General features: G+C 44.8%; 1 protein-coding gene across 2 annotated transcripts in view; it reads left to right on the top strand.

Moving 5' to 3' along the window:
* Window positions 1–21,247, top strand: part of CETN2 (centrin 2) — a 145,997-nt gene that overhangs the window by 12,590 nt on the left and 112,160 nt on the right. Inside the window, exons 2-4 of one of the 2 annotated variants that reach the window (XM_069648944.1) lie at window positions 7,189–7,347; window positions 8,340–8,468; window positions 20,990–21,127. In XM_069648944.1, the coding sequence (XP_069505045.1) occupies window positions 7,189–7,347; window positions 8,340–8,468; window positions 20,990–21,127 (426 nt within the window). Of the gene's footprint in view, window positions 1–7,188; window positions 7,348–8,337; window positions 8,469–20,989; window positions 21,128–21,247 lie in introns of those variants that run through there. The other variant, XM_069648943.1, reaches the window with a different exon arrangement.

Below are 21,247 nucleotides of genomic sequence, written 5' to 3'. Positions count from 1 at the left end.
CTATGAAGATCTGTTTGGTGTGGATTAGGGAAATTAACGTTGCCTGGTCCCTCATAGTATCGCTGATTGTTTCACAAAGTTTAAGAAAAGGGGTCCGAGCGTGGCTCGACGCTGACATAAGCAAATTTTGCAATTCTGTCATTGGAGTCGGTATTGGTGTTTGTTGTTAATCTCTCTGTGCTTCGCATTGACATTTGTTATGTGTCGTATTAATCTCATCTCTTATCTGGGGGTTCCATAAATCAGAATGAACTTTTTCAGTTTTAATAGGTCTAATAGAATGTGCTTCTGATTGTATGTTGCGTATCGATCTTGTTATAGGGTCTGCTTTCTCATGCATCGGTGTAGATGTCCTATCAGATTCTCTCATGTCTATTTTCATTGGTAATAAATTGCCAAATACTTCATTTCTTTTCTCATGGTTGGACATTAATGACTCAATCTATGTAATATATAATGACAGACTCGTCAGTCACCGACTTCCTACCCTTGGTGTTATTGGTGTATTGGTTGTGGTCATGCTCATTTGGATATATATTTTGTTTCCCCAGTCGCTTCGCCTGAATCGTCCCTTTTTTTTGTATCATTAGTGGAGTCCTATCATGGTCTATTAGCCGATGTCTCCATTCTTGCTCAAATATCTTGCTTTCTTCATTTGTCGGAGTTGGAGTGTCTTCTTGATTGTAGTCATTCGTTTTTGTCAGATTATTTGTATTTTCATTTTGTTCCCTTATGTCCGGGGGACGTTTATTTTCAATATGTATGTTTCCAGTTGTGGAATTTTTGTCTGTTTATTTCTTCTCGCATTGTCTGGTGTTGAGGTAGCTCAGTTGTTTTGTTTTTGTACATGTACACCGCCGCGAGCCATATCTCGCTGCTGGTCTGTATCAGGTAGATTGGTAAGTAACACTAACCCACACATACTTTTTCACTCATTCTGATCGCGTCCCTCCAAATTAGCAGTGTGGGCCTCTCATCCACGCTTTGGCCTGCTCAGATTTTCTCTTCAGTCTCACGGCCTGGGTCAAGCACACTAAATATTGCATGGCTGTGCAGACCCTACGCTTCAACCATGGCTACTTGATAGCTGCAAAATGGCATATGCTTATATGCACGCACTATGTTCAAACGTTGAAATTGCGTATAATGTTATGATTGTGTGGGGACCTATAGGACGTCCCACTACCCCCTGGGCTGTTATTGGTCTTCCAATGGGATTCGACTTACCCTGAAGCACCCAGGGGCGTGAGATGGGTTTGCTCCCTTCCCAAGAGATGGAACGTGTGTCTTTCTATTAATAGCTTAGTCATTTCTGTTATCATGAAGTCACTGTAGGGTTTTGTACCTAGGCAATATATTTATGACATTTGGCTTTGTAATTGTAGCCACAGCTCAAAATTGTCATACACAAGGGAAAAGTATATTATCCTGTTTAATTGCACTCCTATTGGCCTGCAACAGAGTTTAAACATTATGGAGATTTATCAAAAAGGAAAAGCTGCAACACTACTCTGGACTAAATCATTCCTAGCAGACAGAACAGAAACAGTATGGATTAAACCCTTCAAATCCACTCCACGAGTTAACGACTGTGGAGTACCACAAGGATCCTCACTATCGCCACTATATTTCAACATCTACCAAACTCTGGTCATCATAAAAAAATACAACATTACTTGCTACAACTATGCCGATGACACTCAAATCATTTACAAAATCAAAGACAGCGAAGTGGATCACGCAACTCTAATCGACTGTCTGAAAGAAGTCTTCAACTGGATGAATGCCAACAACCTGAAAATCACCCCAGTAAAGACCGAAATCATGATCATATCCAAAGACCAAGGGAACGAAACCACCATCCCATGGCCAACGGAAATGGGAATCGCACCAACACAATCTAAGGTAGTTAAGAATCTGGGAGCTCTGATGGACAACACCCTAACCTTAGAACCACAAATAAACGCAACAGTGAAGAAATGTTTCTTCCTCCTCCACACGGGAAGAAGAATCCTACCTTTCCTCTCCTTCACGCACAAAAACACATTGTCGCCCTCATCATGTCAAGAATCGACTATGCAAACAGCCTCTACCTCGGAGTAACAGAATACCTCCTGAAGAAACTACAACAAATCCAAAATGCGGCAGCCAGACTACTCAAACTATCCAGAAGAGATCACATCACTCCTGCCCTAAAAACACTACACTGGCTCCCAGTAAAACAACGCATCACCTTCAAAACCATGTGCATAACGCATAGGGCAATCAGAGGACAAGGAGCAGAATTCCTTCAAAAGAAAATAAGTCTACAAACCAAATGGACCCTCCGAGCCAGCAACGAAATCCGCCTGGAACTAAAACCATACCTTAAGAAAAAACTTGGAGGCACCTCCTTCTACCACTTAGCCGCAAAAAACCTGGAACAACATCCCAAAAGAGATAAGAAATATGGAAGACCACCACAAATTCAGAAAATTGCTAAACACCTGGCTCTTCAAGACCACAGACTCAAACTGAAAACTGAAACAACAGAGAAAAGGGATGACTAAACTGAAAAGGACACTGACAGCCCCAGAACGGACATGGAAGCTCCCACGGCACTTGGACGGGTGACATCGGATAGACTGAAACACAGGTGACACCCATGGAGACGGAGTTAACTATCCCAGCCAATCCCACCAACATCTTCACCCGCCCCTTAGCTGCTACCAGGTACCACAGTGCTATGGAATTGTCGAGATATTGGCAATCACCACACTTGCTGAGTTGTGGACAATGGCAGGTGCACTGGCCACAGGAATATGAAGGGAGGACAGGTTGGGCCGTGAGGGGGGCGGGTGGAGATGGGACCAGATGTGAACGGGTCCTGAATGCCAGACGGGCCCAGATCAGGACAGAGGCGCATCAGGCGAAACTACGCAAGCCCAGCGCCTCAATTCAGGATTGAGATGCCAACTAACCAAGTCCACTAACGATTTCCCCCTCTGCATACACCTCTCAAACTCCAAACCAAACACAACCACAAACCTACAGCACAACAAACCGCACAAACTACACTGCAACAACAAAACAGACACACACAGACACGCACAACAGGACACGACGACTACCGGCCGCAAACACCCCAGACTCAGCCAACAGACCCACCGCCAACAGCACATCACTGCTCTCTTGCACTTTTCCTGCTTCCTCCCACTAACTCGTCCTCCGTTCCTCTTTTAGAGCCGCAAGTGCGCCGGGGGACCACTCCGGTGGTGATAGTGAGTGGTACAAATGTCCTTTAACATTAACATAAGACATTTCAAAAATAATGCATTTTAAGAGAGATGGGAAATACAGGAATTGTAAGTGGGCAATTTCTGGTGTACCCTAAGAAGAAGTTTCAGGTCTTCCCATTTTCTAATAAGAATTGAGAAGCCTGTTAAAAACTCAGTTTGATCGAAATTGTCTCCCTTATTAGCCCAAATAAGACAAATAAACTAGAGGTTTGGGTGTTTCTAATGTAATCTGCAATACATGTTTATTATTTTAAGGTAATCCCTAGTATAATATGTGGTCATGGAATTCGTTATTAGTGTTCGAAGCAGCATGGCGTAATTCACAGAAGTGTTTTATAATGGTGCAATCCCATATGAAATCGTTCTGTGAGTCCGGCCCTTATTCTGGAATACCTTGTTGAAACCACCTTCTTTTTGATTGCTGCTATTAGACACGAGCTAGGGATGCCCTCATGGAAGACATTGATGTTGTAGGTAAACGATTGTAAGATACTGCATCGACATTTGCTATCTTTTTTCTAATGATGATAATTTGCATTTATATAGCGCTCCGGCATCCGAGCGCTGCTTATAATTTCCCACGGTGTGTGGTGCTCATTTATCGACCTCGGAAGGATGAAAGGCTGAGTTTGGCACTGCCGGGATTTGAACCTGCGTCGGCAGGCTCTGCACAGATGTTAAAACGAGCTTTCTACTCGCTGTGCTATCTGACCGACCTGCTATCTGATGTATGAAAAAAGAAGCTTACTTTCTGTGCTTTAATTCCTGGAAAGATATGAAGGGCTCATATATCATACAGAAGGAAATGGCAATTGGTCATCTGGCGTTGCTAAGTAGAAAACTATGGGCGCTTGCTCGACTTCATAATGAAGCTTTAATTTCGAAGCATACCCTTTTAAGGGGATATGTGAAGATTCCAAGGAAACAAGGTTCTTTACCAGTGTAGTTAAAGAAATGTCCATGCTCCAACTACAAGTATTTATAAATGAAATGCCAATTGAATTTATAAAACGATAGGTTCGAGACGTAACCGTAAAAAATCATTTCATCTGTCGTCTCTGAAGATTGGGGAATGCTCAAAGAGACTGAAACATCTTATGATGTACTTACTATAAGGCACTCGCCAATATTCGAACAGAACGATGTAAACGTTTTGTAGATGATCCATCAATTTTATTTTTTTACTGAAGCCTTTTGTGAAAGGATTATAATTAGGTCTCAAATTTCATTTAATTATTGAAGTGATTACAGTCACATATCAATTTCTTAAAATCTTATGATACAATCTATAATTGTATTTGGGATTTATTTTTTTAGTAATGTTATCAAATGTATAATGAATTGTGACTGGCTCTTAAATTTATATTTATTGAATTTTTTAAATGAATGTGAATCTAAAGATGCTAGAAGAGAAATTCTAATCACTTGACTAGATATGTTGTTGTAACCAAATCACCAAAAAAGATAGTACAGCCTTTTACGGACTCTTCCACGTTGGACCCTGGCAGACAGCTAAAGCTCTACAAATGTTTTCAGTTTTTCTAAACAAAATTTTAAAAAAGCAGTTCATTAAATTATGACGCTGAGCTTCAATTTAATTTCCTCATATCGATCTTTTGTAACTCCTTCCAACAATATGCATACAGAGTCTGTCAAATTACAAAAATCACATGTTCATTTTTTGAGACTGAATCTCCAAGGCCTGCTTCGTACGTTTGGCAAATATAATTGTCTTCAACTGGCTCCAATGAGAGTGGGCATGCTGCCTCTATAGCATGTGCCCTTTCAAGTAATAGTTGTGTGAAATGATTTTCTCTAAACCTTTATAATAAGCCTCCCCTGCAGCCTTATATGTGCAAAAGAGAATCTTGTTTGTTTACTGTTACCCATCACCTTTAGGATGGAGGACAGTTAGACAGATTCTTATTGGCCATTTCTTGAGGACTTGTACTATTTGCCTAATTCGTAAGATGGCTTCCAAAACAGTTGCCACATCACAACACACCATTTAAGCCATGACCATCCCAGAGCCTCAGTTCAGTCTCCCTGCGAGCCTGCCATCAAATGCTCTGCTCTTATCAGCCGCTGTACAGTTACTTTATTCTCATCCAGCAATCCCACCTTGCAAATCCATCGACTGGCACGCTTTCTCTAGAAAGCCCACCTGAACTTGATAGTAGGCCAGGAAAGCGTACAGTGAGCTCCACGTGGCAGATGAACACATGTAAATCATGAGAACACTGAGGACCTCTCCAGTCAATCGCCCATGAATGATAGGAAGCAGCCCTATCTTCACCGCCGAATATTCCAGGACTATCCGGGTCATCGCCCATCTGCTTATGGATGCAACCAAGGGTTTCAAGCCTTTTCTCTTCTCCGAATGGCATAACAAGGCAAATAATTAGTTCCCTGAACATCTAGACCATATAACTGTTGTTTCTCCATGGAAGGATGATTATAATATATAACAAATGAAGCACTCATTCTTGTTCCAGATGAAAAGACTAACAGATCTTAGTCAAATACTCGAGCCTTGTTCATAACTTTTCCATGCAATGTCTTGGACTCGCCTATACACCAAGCACCAACATCCCCAACTCTATACATAGAAGACATGGCCAGCAAAAACACTGTTATATACAATCAGATTCAAAGGATTCTCAGCCTTGGTCTTAAAAGGGAGGACCTGTACAAATCCTCTGGCAAGCGGCAAATTCCATCGAAGAACAACAACTTTGCAGGGGGATTAAGGAGCATGAATCCCTTGACAATTTGGGAATGGACTGATCCAGCACCTCCAAACCCCAAAGGGAAATCTGAATTCCATAATGGGGGGTTCATTAGATTTAAAACCGCCAATTGCTTATAGAAAACGTCCAGAAGGATGTATAGACCTCTGCCAGGTAGTTAGAATCTGATATGATGTGGCCCCGTGACACATGGATATAGGAACCAGTTACAGCATAACTGCTTAGAGACAGGAAGGACCGTCTTTGGTTTCATGAAGAAGGGTATGCATTTTATAACACGTGTGTGCAACCAGAGGAGTGGCCCATCATGGGTCACACAATTGGCAGGTGGAGTGATTGAATAGTTTAAAGGTACACAATGACGTTCTAGGGGCAGGCCTTGCAAACAGGCCACATTACAGGGGTTGTGTTTTTTTTAAACCATTGTAATTATTAAGGTTACGCGAAGAGGAAGTTAAGTATGGGTAGAGGAGTTCAGTTCGAAAGAAGTTCCAGAGGCTGAAGGTTTGTGAGAGTGCTCAACATAGGGCACTCTTCTACTATTGACACTAATAATTGATGATGTTGATTTCATTTTGTCAGTTGTATAGCGCCTTTCACCATGGATATGCTCACAACCTGCTGTAGGTTGATCGCCCTCGCAGGGTCCGAAATATGGGAAAGTTAGGAGGTGCTAGTATGCATGTGTGCAAAATGGCCATTAAAGCTTGCAGGGGTTTGGCCGAGTCCCTGCTAGCCGCCCCATGTCTAATTGGCATGTGTATGGGTGGTGAGAGGTGCACTAGAAAAATAGGCTGGAGGGGGATGTGTAAGAGGATTGTCAGTTGTGTGTAGCTACAGTTCAAATATTTTGTTGTGAAAGGTAGCTACGTTCTTATGGCAGAAGTGTTGTGCAAAGTGTCATTCCAGTTGTATGTGAAAGCAGATGCATGCAGAGGTGTCGCCGCGCATTTGGCTCATACCATAGCGCGGAGTGGGAGAGGAAGCATGCATTGGTTATAATCAAGTGAAAGCCTAGAAATTCTAAATTCGGTCAATCCTGAAACAAATCAGTTCTGGTGGGTGCATGCATCCAGCTAGCATTAAGTGGCTTCATTCAAATGTTTATTCAGTATTCATCATTTTTCCTACTTCTGGTGACGTAGTGCCTGTCTTTGTAGGCTTCAAACTTTATAAAATCCTCGCTTGGGGCAACAACCCAAAGAAAGAAGAGTGGCCCGAAACCCGAGCTTACGGAAGAACAGAAGCAGGAGATCCGAGAGGCCTTCGATCTGTTTGATTCCGATGGTGCTGGCGCGATTGATGTGAAGGAGCTCAAGGCAAGATGCTGACAGAGAAACATGGTTACGCTGTAATGCCTGTTAAAACAATTTGTGAATTATAACTACAAACCATAACTAAAACAAAAAAAGCAAAGCATTAATTTTTACTCTCTGTAGATTGCACGCTTTTCAGAGGGACCGAATTAAGCATCCACTCACACAGTAGGTTAATTGCATATGCATTCAGTGTACGAAATTTACACTATTACTACCCTTGAAGGGGTTGCTGGGCAGTCAGGACAATCGGAGCGTGGGCTGTATTGTCAGGTGCTACTAGCCCACAGCCCCTAGCCCCACCTTTTAGCTCCTGTGTAGTTTCCTATGCGGGTGGTAAAAGTGTAATTTAAAAAGAAAAGAAACCTACCTTTGCAGCTCACTTCCAGGCCGCGCCTCCCCGAGTCCCTTTTCAATGTTGATGAGATCAGTCCTCAACATTGAAAATGGACTTGGGACCTGCGACGCCGGGCCACGCAACAAGAAAAAGAAAGAAACAGCATTTGCACCCATTTGGTGAATTGCACACGGTGCTTGCTAATGGCGGGCCAACCCTGACAGTTATGGCACAGCTTCTCTTTGGCCGCCGATGAGGGTAGTACCAGTAGTGCCCGGGCTAAACATTCCAAGTTGCAAGCTATTAGCCAGGCCTAAAGTTACTCACCCCCTCAGTTTCCCACATGCACCCAGCAGACAATTTCTTACTCGGCCAAGAATCAGTTATCACTTAGCCAATGGCTAGAAGTGAGGGTACATTTTGCAACCTGGGAACATTTGATAGAGTGCATTCTTGGGTGGTGCTCTTTTCGGTTTCCTCTATTGATCCCTTCGACATATAAGAATATTTTGTAGTTCCGTGGGATGTGGGAATCGTTGGCCAGTTGTCCCCATGAAGTGGTTTTGGTATCTTCTCGCTTGAACTTCAGATAAATAAGCAAACTGCTTTGCCACTGCTTCACTGACTTTGGCCATTTATGTTGTCTCACTGTCCTCAGGTTGCCATGAGAGCATTGGGTTTCGAGCCCAAAAAGGAAGAGATTAAGAAGATGATTTCTGACATCGACAAGGAAGGGACGGGCAAGATCAGCTTTGGGGACTTCATGGTCGTGATGACCCAGAAAATGGTAGGTAATCCCAGTGTGGACTGATCAGGGGCCCCACCAGGTTGAAATAGGGTTGTGTACGCTGCCGCTCACTTGGTGCATAATCCTTGTTTTAAATTGTTGATGGAGATCTATGCTAAAGACAGTCTCTGAGTTTTAGTTCTAAAATGCAAAGATTATTTGCTAGGACTCTCAAGGGTTATGCGACTCATCTGCAGTCGCTAACATTGTAAAGGATAACGAATCAGAAGTTGTTACTAGTGCAGAAATTAGTGACTGCTTTAAGGATTATTATGAATCATTGTAGAAAGAAGAGTTGAGTCCAACTCCTAGCGCCCTGAACAGGTACTTTAGCAGAACTGAGCTACCAACTTTGTCAGATGATACCATTTTAAAAACTCGAAGAAATAATATCAATAAATTAAGTGTTAACCAATTACAGATGGGTGCACCTCCAGGTTTGGATGGATTGTCTGTTGAATTCTATCCGACCTTTTCACAGCACGTCACAAGTCTTGTGTGACTTGTATCATTGTCTGCTGGACTGGGGAGAACTGTGTCCCAAGATGAGAGAGGATGTGATAACTCTTAGTCCCAAACCTGGGCAGGCTCACTCCAAATGTGAAAATGACCGCCGGATTTCGCTCCTGAATGTGGATATGAAAATGTTCGCAAAAGTCTATGCGAATAGACTGAGTGTGTGCATCTCAGATGCGATACCTGTATCACAGTCAGGGTTCATAAGTCAAAGGTATGGATATGGTAATTAATATATTATGCTATATGTTTGATGATTATTATAATGCAGCTATGATTTTTCGGGATGCTCAGAAGGCATTTGATTGGGTTAATTGGGCAATTTTAGAATTTACTTTGCAGAAAATGGGTTTTGGAGATACCTTTATGAAAATGGTGCATTGCCTGCACAATGGTGTGGTAGTGCGCATTTGGGTCAATAGCATAATGTCTAGAAAATGTAAGCTGTACAGAAGTGCAAAATAAGGTTGCTCATTCTCCCCTTTCATGTTTAATATTGCTTTGGAGCCTTTAACACTCCTGATTAGACAAAGTACAAGTCTTCAAGGATTGAGAATTGGTGCTTATGAGATTAGGGTGTTGGCCTATCCAGATGGCTTAGTTATTGCCCTTTGAAATTTGCGAGATTGTGGTTCGGTTTTAAGGGACATTTTTGATGAAATTTTAGGGGCACACGATAAACTGGTCGAAAACAGATATTCCATCTTTCGGACAGATTTTAGGATGGACTTCCTTGATTGGAGCTGTAAGTACTCCTATGATGATGTGAAATATTTGGGAGTCATCTTAGTTCGTGATTTAAAGAAAATTGAGATTAACGTCAATAAGGTGGTGGCAGATATGGAATAGACTATTATTAGATAGTTATACTAATTTGAATATATGGATGAAAATGTGTGAAATCAAAATGGTACAGCTTCCAAAATCGCTTTATATCAATCAGTCGCTTCCGTTGCCTTTTTCGAAAAAACTGCTGGATAAAATGAATAGGGTTTTTAAGAAGATTTTGTGGGGTGATCGGAAAACTAAAAGGATTCCACATTACATTTTAGCACGTAATGAAACGCGGGGTAGTTTTGGCTAGCCAGACTTGAGCATGTATCATAAGGGGTTTCTTCTCAAGAAAGCAGCGTTATATTTTAGTAATACTTATTGAACCATGCCAGCTGCAGATGGAAACTCAAGCAGTTCTACCTTTCAAACTTGCCAATCTCTACTGTATATCTAAGCTGACACGCACAATTCGGTTACTCCTGACTATATTGCTCGGATGTAAAGTGATGTTTGATTGGTTGAAGGATAATGACCAACGCGTGTGGGTACATAAAAGTACCTCCTTGTGGAGTAATCCTGCTCGCCAATTACAGAATAATATGTTGGAAAGGATGGATCACTAAGGGAATTCTAGTGTTGAATGATCTGTTAGAGGGTGGTTATCTAGTCTGCTTGAATGTCTTGCATGGTAAGTTTAATTTGTGCGCAGGGCATAAGAAGTATTTCTCGGACTTAAATAAGTTATTGGCAGAAAGGATTGCTTTAATGGCGACCCCTCTGGTAGACATACCAGGTTTGTGTGCGATTTTTTGATTCACTGCCACGTTCCTGAAACGTATGCCTGTTGGATCTGAAATAGCAGAAGACTAAGATCGATTGCGTCAGAAATGGTCTGTTGAATTGGGATATGAATTGTCTCAGAACGAATGGGAGCAAGCGACTAAACAAGCATAACTTTCCTTCGGCTCTATAGCAGCTGGCACCTTTATTCAAAACAGTCATTGAAGCAATGCAGACTAAAATAAGTGAGAAAAACATGTTTGCTATTGGTAGAATACGAACACTATTCAGAGTTCACATTAAAATGCAGATCTCACTGAGGCTTGAAGAAAATGTCCATTATGGCTCTGGGCACACCCAGAATGCACTGCACATAGGCGCCATGTTTTAGTCAAAAGCATTACACCCCTCTGGTGCATGTCACGTGCAATGCTGCAGGATCCCAATCTCACAGAAGCACTTTACAACAAAATTTGAGTTCTTTAGTAACAATATAGGTTCTGTGGCACTTGAGTCTACTGTCTGGGAAACCTTTAAAGTGTTTCAGGGGTGAAATGGAGTCGATTGTTGCCGGGAACCTTTATCGCTCAGGTCGCAACTTTGTTCGCCTGAGCAGCAGATAAGGCTTCTTGAAAATAAATATGGCATGTCAAAGCATTGCTGGGTCTAATCAAGGCCAACCTGTTGAAATTCCCCAAATTGGCGGACAGGGAGGTTTTATATATCACCAGACTAGTACTCGCACTTAGGTATGGTGAGTCTGATAGACCTGGCAGGGCTCTTGCTAGGACTGTGAGACTAGAGTGATGAGTCAGATGGGCTCAGTACTGTTTTCCCAGTGGTGACCTCCTCCCAGGTGGCCATGGGAAGGCAGACGTTTCCTTAACCTAACCCTGGGGGTGGCTTTAGGAGTGAGGACAGGAATTGAAATTGGATAAGCAGGAGCTAAAACCGGCTCCTGTGTATCAGCATGAATAAGTGACCAAGAGCTACGACTGGATAACCAGGAGCCATTGCATAGCAGGCCGCAACTCTAACTTGCACATACGATGTAAACCTATAATTGTGTCCTTTTATTTGTGACCCATCATGCTTTAAATCAGAGCTCGTCAAACGGTTGAAACACTTTTTTAAGTTCAATTATTCAATGCTGTGTTTTTGCGGTTATTTTCCTTAATCAGGATCCGAACCCTGGTCGTCCCAATTGCGGGCAAAGAGCTTGGCTGCTGTGCCACATGGAGCTCCTTACAATTTCCCCGACAGATGTCAGTATCACGTTCTGCTTCTGCAGGCCACCTGTAGTACCAGAGTTGGCCTTGTGCGCCCCGGACACTGTCTTGCTTAAGCAAGCTGCTCTTGGTTGCCAGAGATGTCGGAGGGGTTGGGACAGATCAGGATCATTGTGGCCACGCAATGAAAATATCACAGTAGCACTGCTGCTCGCCTGGAAATGTTCAAAATAATATTTAAAAAATGGTGCAATTTCTGTCATGTGGCTTCTTTCCAAACTCCACACTGTACATTTCCACTTTAAATCACTTCCATGACACAGGTACACCCACTTTTAGTACATCAAGCGATCCATAGACGCGCTTTACAGTAGAAGCCTACCAGGGTAGCTCAGCAGGTTGACAGACCGGTGCTGAGATGTTATATATTCAAAACTAAATGCTGTATCATATCATATGAAGTGTTTCAAGGCGCGACGAGGCAAGGGAGGGGGGGACAGACAATGATCCTACTAGGCCAGGTGTCATTCAAATAGCGCAAGTGCATGGGAAGGGGGAAGGAGGAAAGTGCGGGGCAAGGGGAATGGGACAGTGCAGTACATGGGGATAATAAATAACAATAAGTAGCGTCCGGCCAGCTGGTGGCAAGTGCAAGGGTAGTGCAGACATCAGGTGTCAAGTGCTAGTGGTGGAACTGTAGGGGTACAGAACAGTCCCTAAGTGCGGGGGGTTGCCAGGAAGGCGGTGCCGGTGTGCGACTGGGGGAGAGGGGATGGGCTTCAGAGCGGGGGGGGAGGGGTTGCCAGGTGACCAGTGCAGTTTCAGTATCAGCCAGGAAGTCAGCAGGGGAGAGGAGGAGAAAAGGCAGAAGCAAAGAGAAAGGTTTTGAGGTGCTTCTGGAACTGGAGAGGAGTCTCCTCAAGTTTCAGGGAGACAGGGAGGCTGTTCCAGTGGGAGGCCCCAGCAGGAGGAAAGAGATCCACCACCAAATCGTTGCTTGGAGAAGCGACTGACCCTGAGGGAGTTGGAGGCAGATGAGCGAAGAGCTTGTGAACGAAGATATTTTGGAAGAGAGAGCTGAAGGTATTGAGGCCCCAGGCCCCAGAAGGCTTTGTGGACCATACAGAGGGTTTTGAACTTGATCCTCGCAGCCACTGGGAGCCAGTGCAGAGATTTCAGTCCTGGAGAGATACAATCCTTGGGCTTGAGGCCAAGGACAAGTCTCGCAGTCCTGTTCTGGATGAGTTGCAGAGGGCGGAGAGTAGAAGCAAGCAGATTTAGAAAGAGGCTGTTGCAATAGTCCAGCCTAGAGAGAACCAGAGCTCTGGAAACATTGAGCACCTGGGGAAAGGAGAGGAAAGGAAGAATACCTCTGAGGAGGTGCAGCTGGTAGTGTGACTTCTTAGAGATGTCAGAGATGTGAGGAGAGAAGGAGAGTGTGGAGTCGAAGATGACCCCGAGATTTTTAGCCTCACAGGTGGGAGCAGGAGTAGGGCCAAGGGAGGCCGGCCAGAGAGTGACAGGAAAGGAGGGAGCAGGTGTTCCAATGAGGAGAATCTTCTTACTGGCATTAAGGCAGAGATCATTGGCAGCACACCACTCCTGGGTGGCGGACAGACAGGCAGTCAGAGATGAGGGAGGGAGAAGAGGTGGCTGAGGGTAGCCTGAAAATGAGCTGAGTGTCGTCCGCATAGCACTGGAATCATAGAAAAAGTGCTATAAAATGTGTTTGGCCATGGTATGAGTTGGGCTGGTTGCTTGCTTATATTCAGGATGGAGGTGGGGATATTTTTGACCCTGTAGTGAAAATCAAAAGTTGGCATCCATGAACCCACAGTTGAATTTCCTAAAAACTGCTGTCAGCACAACGGAAGCATTAATTGTGATTAACCAGTTTGACAAGCATATAACATCTTTATAAATATATACATATAACCTGTGCTAAAACACAGTGGGGCACACGAATAACAGAGTATGTGTGGTGTCTGACAAAAAAAACATTTCAACGAAAACTAGTGAACGCAAGCAGCATTTTAAATTTAGAAATTACTTTTTTTTAATGGAAGTGTGAAATGCGCATTTGGTAAACAATTGTGTGCCTCGCATGCAGAAAGCCTGCATAAAACGCAAAGGAAGGGCACAATAATGACAGGATATTTGTGTGGTAGTCCAACAAATATCTGTCTTTTTGAGACAGCTACTAATAAATAATAATGCAACAAAGAGGTTTTTGAAGTTCTTAATATAATCATGAAAGCATGTGTTATTCCATCTGTTTATAGAGAGGAAATAATTGGGCCAAAACAATATTGTTAAACATTCAGAGGTTTATAAATATCCCCATCCCGATATCGCCGGCTAGAAGCTCTCCACTGTTGGCCTCCACTACAAGTAGCTCCAGCTAACGTAAAGGTTGGAGACCCCTGCTCTAAATCATGCATAAATGTGTCCTAATTCTTTGTTAAATCCATATAGGTGTGATGTATTTGCCATCAGTTGGCGTGGGGAGCCTACAATGACTCCCGATAGCTGTTGGTGTCAAGATAACCAGGCTCTTCTGCGCTACAAGCAGGAGCTAAATAGCTCCCAACTCCCCTTAATTTCGAAACCCGGAGGATCACATGGGAGGAGACAACTGACTGGCCGGGGAGATCTTATGTTAGATGAAGCACTTTATTTCTCTCCCCCCCCCTTTCCCTAAAGAGGATCCTCTGACAGCCAACACATGAATAGCATTTAACGCTGCCCCGCCCCTTTTAGAGGAATCAATAAACGTTGTCCTCGGTGTTCAAGTCAGGCCCCCATCGCCTCTAATCCAAACACCGACAACTCAAACATACCACCTTCTAGTTATAGTATGCCTTATTGTAAACCTCCTGAGAAAAAACATTCAGAAGTGGAAGCCCAATAACAACCATGGACTCCAGTTTCAATAATCACTCAGGTACAGAGACGAGGAGGAGGATGTGTGTGCAGAATGATCAAATGTCCAAAGTACAACACGCAGGCGAGTTGTTTTTCAAAGCTTACATTGTGCAGCACAATTAAAGATGGTGTCCACACTTGGAAGTTGAGCAGCAGTGCAGGAGAGGACGGTACACCACAGGCAGAGGCTTGCGAACATGAGACACACAAACGCTTACCGGGACCAAAGAAGGGTACGCAGCAGCCGAGCGTGAAAATCCGTGGAGACGCTGGGAGCCGCACATAAGCTCCTGGGTGACAGGCCGCTAATGGAAGCAGCGTTCATCCACCCAGAACGAGAGTGGAAGCCAGTGTGTAACTGCGGAGCTGTACCAATCGCTGTGGAAACCTACGCTGACTCCATGGTGGAAAGTGAACGAAGCAGCCATTCCACAAAGGTGTGAACATAATCTGAGACGCAGGAAGAGACCAATGAGTCGACCCAAAGCATTTGGGCCCTCCCAGGGTATTCCGACAAGCACGCAGTTCCGCATTTGATAAACATGAAGTTGTTTAAGGAACTACAAAAGAAACCCAGGCAGGCACGTATAGCTGGCAATCTGCAGAATTAAAAGAACATCTTACAGAAACACTGTGGCAAAACATTTGATTTAAACAAGAACTTTGTGAAGACAGTGAAGAAACAAAGGTACTGTTGATAGAAATGTAACATTTACCATTCTATTCGAGAAACCAGGGGAAGGGAGCCACCCCTTGAATCCAAGGGTCTTTACCTTGGAGAACATTTTTGTTGAGTCATTATTACATTTTGGATTTTGCCAACACCAAGAAAATGACTTTTCCTTGCACCCTTCGTTGCTTTGTTTTAGTGTGAGCATCGGGATAGGATGTTTTGGACACAACGATGGCTTTTCAGTTAACAGACCTCCTGACATAGACAGATCTTTAGTTTTGAATTCTAGGTTGGAAAATTCCTCTTAGAATAGGGCCAGCTAGGCAGTTTCCCAACCCATTTTTATTTCAATAAAATGTCTTTACTTGAGAATATGAATACCTTGTGTCTGACTCACATTTCTAACACCTCACACTAGATTCTGCCCCCCCCCCCCGGGTCATTACTGGCATCACTCTGACGTCATGGGCTCACTCTTGACTTCCGGGGCTACCCTGTCTGCCGAGGCCGATATCGATTGCGAATTTCAGGCGTACTATACATCACTACTTTAACAGAGATGCTAGCTCTGAGGTGGAACTCGCACAGTATTTGGAGGGCATAGATCTCCCAGCACTGCCGGCAGAAGCAAACCTAGTACTAGATGACCCTATGGCCTCCGAGGAGATGTCCCCTGCTATTGCTGCATTGCCGTCGGGTAAGGCCCTGCAGTCAGACAGACTGGGGATTGAATTGTACAAAGAATACAGGGCAATGCTAGCTCCACATCTACTACAAGTATGGGAGGAGTCTCCTGCTTCTGGGTCCTTCCCGCCATCCATGCGTGATGCAATAATAATTGTCTTCCTGAAACCTAGTTCGCCGCCGAGTGAATTTGCTGCATATCGGCCGCTATCCTTGATAAATGTTGATGAGAAGATTTTTTTTTTCTCAATATTGTTCTTTATTGGCATTTTTAAGACATATACTAAGCAATACCAGGACAAAATGAAACAGCAGGGAGGGAGCAGCATCACATTGGCAAGATTTGTGCCGACATCCTGGCATTTAGACTTCTTCCTTATATGGCTGACCTGGTCCTCCCGGATCAGTCAGGATTCCTCCCTGCTTGATCCACAGCATCCAATCTCCGTAGGCTATTCGGCATCATCGCTGAAATGGACCCACGGTCCAAGGTGGTTGTGGCATCCCTGGCTGCCAAGAAAGCCTTCGATTCTGTGTCATGGAAATACCTAATGCGGGTCCTGCAGTGTTTATAAAGACACTGGGGGCTTACTTCCTCAGTCGTGTGCAACTTCTCTACTCCCGTCCCACGGCCAGAGTGCGGTGCAACTCCATGCTGTCATCGAGTGTGGGTTTACATGGAGGTACGCAACAGGTGCGTTTACTGTTTGGACTAATCATAGAGCCCATCTCGCAGCAATTATTAGAGCTAAGCATGGGCATAGCGGGATACGGAAGTCGGGGCCACCACGGGTCATAATCCTGTACCCTGATGACACCTTATTGTATATTCGAGATCCGGAGGTAAGTCTTGGCCCTGTGATGGCCAAAGTGCCGGCGTTCTCCAAGCCCTCGGACTGCAGTGTCAATAAATCCAAGTCAGAGTTGTTCCCCCTTACAGATGCTATGCTTCCGATGCCTGATCTGCAAGGGTTTCACTGGGTGGATTCCTGGTTCAAATACTTGGGCATCAGGGTCTCTAGACAACAGGGTACTTTGTCTGCAGAAAATTATGCTGAGTACATGCAACACCTAGAGGCTAAACGTAAGATCTGGGCTAAGCTGGCAATCGCGCTGTATGGCAGATTATCCTTGTTGAAGAAGTAAGTTCTCCCTAAACTATTTATTTCTGCAACATCCCTTTCTGTCCAGGTAGGGTCTTCTTCTCTTCCATTCGCTCCATGATGGTGGGTTTCTGTGGTGGTCGGGTTTAGCCCGTATGAGTTGGGAAAAGCTCACAGAGCCGTATTGGGGGCAGGCGGAGGGGGGGGGCAGCTGGCGGACCCTGATATGGACTGGAATCACAGGCACAATATGTGGGGTACTGGTACTCTTCTGGGCATGAGGTGGTGCATTTGACGCTCGATAGATGTGGGGCTTCCCCGTCTCTATCCTTAAGGCAGTGAACTTCAGTGATGGGCACATAGACTCCTGTACTTTTGATCCGGTACGCTCCACGGTTCACGCCTGGGAAAGGTTATATCAGAGACTGGGTCTCAGAAGGCCTTATCAACAAAAAGTCTCACTTTGGAATTTTCCAGGCTTAGCTCCCACTTTTGATCTTGACTTGCAGAAATTCAGGGGGATGACTTGACTGGGCGACCTCTTCCCAAGTGGGTTCTTTGTGTCTGTTGATGAGTTCATGGCTAAATCTGGTAGCAGTCCAATAACTATGCTGCAATATTCTAGAATGAGGGCTGCAGCAAAAAAGCTGTGACCAATGTTCCTGCATGAGCCAGAAGCCTATCAGCTCATCAGCACAGAGCCGCCATTGTCACGGGTGGGGAGCCTAGGTGCCTAGTGTCTAGACTTCATAAAGTAGAGCTAGAGTCTCAACCTATGAGGATTCAGATACGATTGAAGTGGGAACACTGCTTTGGGGTCCAATTCTCAGGTGTCAGATGGCACAAATGTTTCCTGCTCACTAAAGAGGTGTCGCTACTCGCCCGATACATATTAATCCAATTTAAACTGCTGATCCAACTGCATAACACACCAACAAAACGTGCTAAATGTACACAGGGCGTCTCTGCTGAAAGCATGAAATGCAGCTGTGCCCGGCTGACACACTACACTGGAATTGCCCTGTTCTAGCCTGTTTCTCGGAAAGTGTGGCCACAACACTACACAAGATGTGAGACATTCCCCCTACATTGGCGCCAGTCAAGTACTTCGACTGGGACATAGGCAACGTGTCGGTGGTAGTCCGCCTCTTTAATGTTGCATGTATCATAGCTGAAAAATCCGTGCTTCGTTATTAGAAATTAAAATGTGGTCTGACACATGCTAAGTGGTTGTGTGATCTGACCGGGAAGAAATGTGTATAGCCTGAGTCTCTCCAAGGTGCAGGCCCAAGGATATTTGGACTCCCTTGCGTGGCTTTCTAGCAACTCCAGGTAGCCCCAGGAGGGAAGAGGCACGAGTCAACGTGCTAGATCTGTACCCAGTTCCCCAGTATCTTATGGCTTTCTGTTTTTGCGTTTTTCGCTCCCCTCCTTATTTCAAGAATGTATATTAACATGCACACATTCACTCTTACTGTATGCCTAGCCTGTCTTAATATTTGTAGCGCACTAATGGATTGGACTTCATGTGTGGGCTTATAAAACCGCCCTGTGTTGTTTGCCTTTTAACCTTACAAAACGTTTTTAAAAACCGACCTCTTTAGTCACTCACAGTTCACAACTTTTCTATGTTGCGATTTCCAAATCTCATCCAGTAAGAAGTGAGAAAGCCTTGCCCACCCTCTCCAGTGCCATGTAAACTGGGACAGGTGTGCACCCACGGAATCCTTTCAACCCATTCCAATCGATCCAAACGGATCCCCTCAATCCTGGATGTGTCCTCAATCGCAAAGCATGGAGCACAGCCCTTATTACCCTCTCGGATGCCTACGTGCCTCGTTCCCTTCCACCGCCATCTTCCCATTTCCCTTTTAGAAAAATAAAAAAAGGCACGTTTTCCTGCTGTTGTCCTGTGGCGCCCATTGGTTCCTGACCACACCTATTCTCTGGGAAACATAGTTCTTTCTAGAGCTCGCTTTGCCTTTTCCATGGCAGGCATTTTGACTCTTTTTGGTAAAAAAGGGTTGTGTTCCCTGTGCAAACCTGTTTACTGAGAAGAAAATGCTGTTGCAGACTGCGGCGGGTTTTAGCGGAAATAATACCTGACGCTGGAGGCTGTTCCATATGCTAACAGCACCACAGTAAATGCCCTTGCTTTGCTTGGGATTGTTAACCGTGGCTGGTGGGCCTTTACCAACTGTTAGAGCCTGCAGGCTTTATTAGTATGGTCTGTGATTGTCTGTCTGGCCTGTGTTATTTTCATGTAGGCTGCCTCGTTCTTACATGGTTATACCCTTCTGACATCATCGGCACGTTGGCCTTTACTTGTCCGCTTTCAGGCCAGGTCCTCCTTGATCTACGCTATATGTTGTCCTCTTGTCCCCTTTGTTCCTTGTGTCAGGTCTTCTACGTGTCTTGCCTGTACCTTCTTTACCTCTTTGCTCCTGGGCTGCACGCTCCCTACCGTAACATTGTCTGCTACCACTTGTCCCCTTTGTTGTTCCTTGTGTCAGGTCTTCTACGTGTCTTACCTGTACCTTCTTTACCTCTTTGCTCCTGAGCTGCACGCTCCCTACAGTAACATTGTCTGCTACCCCTTGTCCCCTTTGTTGTTCCTTGTGTCAGGTCTTCTCCGCTTCCTACTTGTACCTTCTTTACCTCTTTGCTCCTGAGCTGCACGCTCCCTACCGTAACATTGTCTGCTACCCCTTTGTTGTTCCTTGTGTCAGATCTTCTACGCTTCCTACCTGTACCTTCTTTACCTCTTTGCTCCAGGGCTGCACGCTCCCTTCCGTAACATTGTCTGCTACCCCTTGTCCCCTTTGTTGTTCCTTGTGTCAGGTCTTCTACGTGTCCTACCTGTACCTTCTTTACCTCTTTGCTCCTGAGCTGCACGCTCCCTACCGTAACATTGTCTGCTACCCCTTGTCCCCTTTGTTGTTCCTTGTGTCAGGTCTTCTATGCTTCCTACCTGTACCTTCTTTACCTCTTTGCTCCAGGGCTGCACGCTCCCTACCGTAACATTGTCTGCTACCCCTTGTCCCCTTTGTTGTTCCTTGTGTCAGGCCTTCTACGTGTCCTACCTGTACCTTCTTTACCTCTTTGCTCCAGGGCTGCCCGCTCCCTACCGTAACATTGTCTGCTACCCCTTGTCCCCTTTGTTGTTCCTTGTGTCAGGTCTTCTCCGCTTCCTACTTGTACCTTCTTTACCTCTTTGCTCCTGAGCTGCATGCTCACTACCGTATCATTGTCTGCTACCCCTGTCCCCTTTGTTGTTCCTTGTGTCAGGTCTTCTATGTGTCCTACCTGTACCTTCTTTACCTCTTTGCTCCTGAGCTGCACGCTCCCTAGCGTAACATTGTCTGCTACCCCTTTTCCCCTTTGTTGTTCCTTGTGTCAGGTCTTCTATGCTTCCTACCTGTACCTTCTTTACCTCTTTGCTCCTGAGCTGCACGCTCCCTACCGTAACATTGTCTGCTACCCCTTGTCCCCTTTGTTGTTCCTTGTGTCAGGTCTTCTCCGCTTCCTACCTGTACCTTCTTTACCTCTTTGCTCCTGGGCTGCACGCTCCCTACCGTAACATTGTCTGCTACTCCTGTCCCCTTTGTTGTTCCTTGTGTCAGATCTTCTACGCTTTCTACCTGTACCTTCTTTACCTCTTCGCTCCTGAGCTGCACGCTCCCTACCGTAACATTGTCTGCTACCCCTGTCCCCTTTGTTGTTCCTTGTGTCACGTCTTCTACGCTTTCTACTTGTACCTTCTTTACCTCTTTGCTCCTGAGCTGCACGCTCCCTACCGTAACATTGTCTGCTACCCTTTGTCCCCTTTTTTGACAGGCAGATAAGGATTCCAAGGAGGAGATTCTCAAAGCCTTCAGGTTATTTGATGATGATGACACTGGCAAAATTTCATTCAAAAACCTAAAGCGCGTGGCCAAAGAACTCGGTGAGAACCTGACCGACGAGGAACTGCAGGTGCGTAATGTGCAACACTTTCTATATCCACTTGCAGCGAGTATAAGAATGTTTGTGCCCTCGTGGGAAGTATCTGGGCCAGGAACTCCGGAACATCTACCCTATAGTGGCTAATGTGGA

The sequence above is a fragment of the Ambystoma mexicanum genome, chromosome 2q (assembly GCF_040938575.1).
Source record: "Ambystoma mexicanum isolate Mex_15411 chromosome 2q, UKY_AmexF1_1, whole genome shotgun sequence".
Lineage (NCBI taxonomy): Eukaryota > Metazoa > Chordata > Amphibia > Caudata > Ambystomatidae > Ambystoma > Ambystoma mexicanum.
Note: the sequence above shows the minus strand (reverse complement) of the source record. Positions and strands in the feature narration are given on the sequence as shown.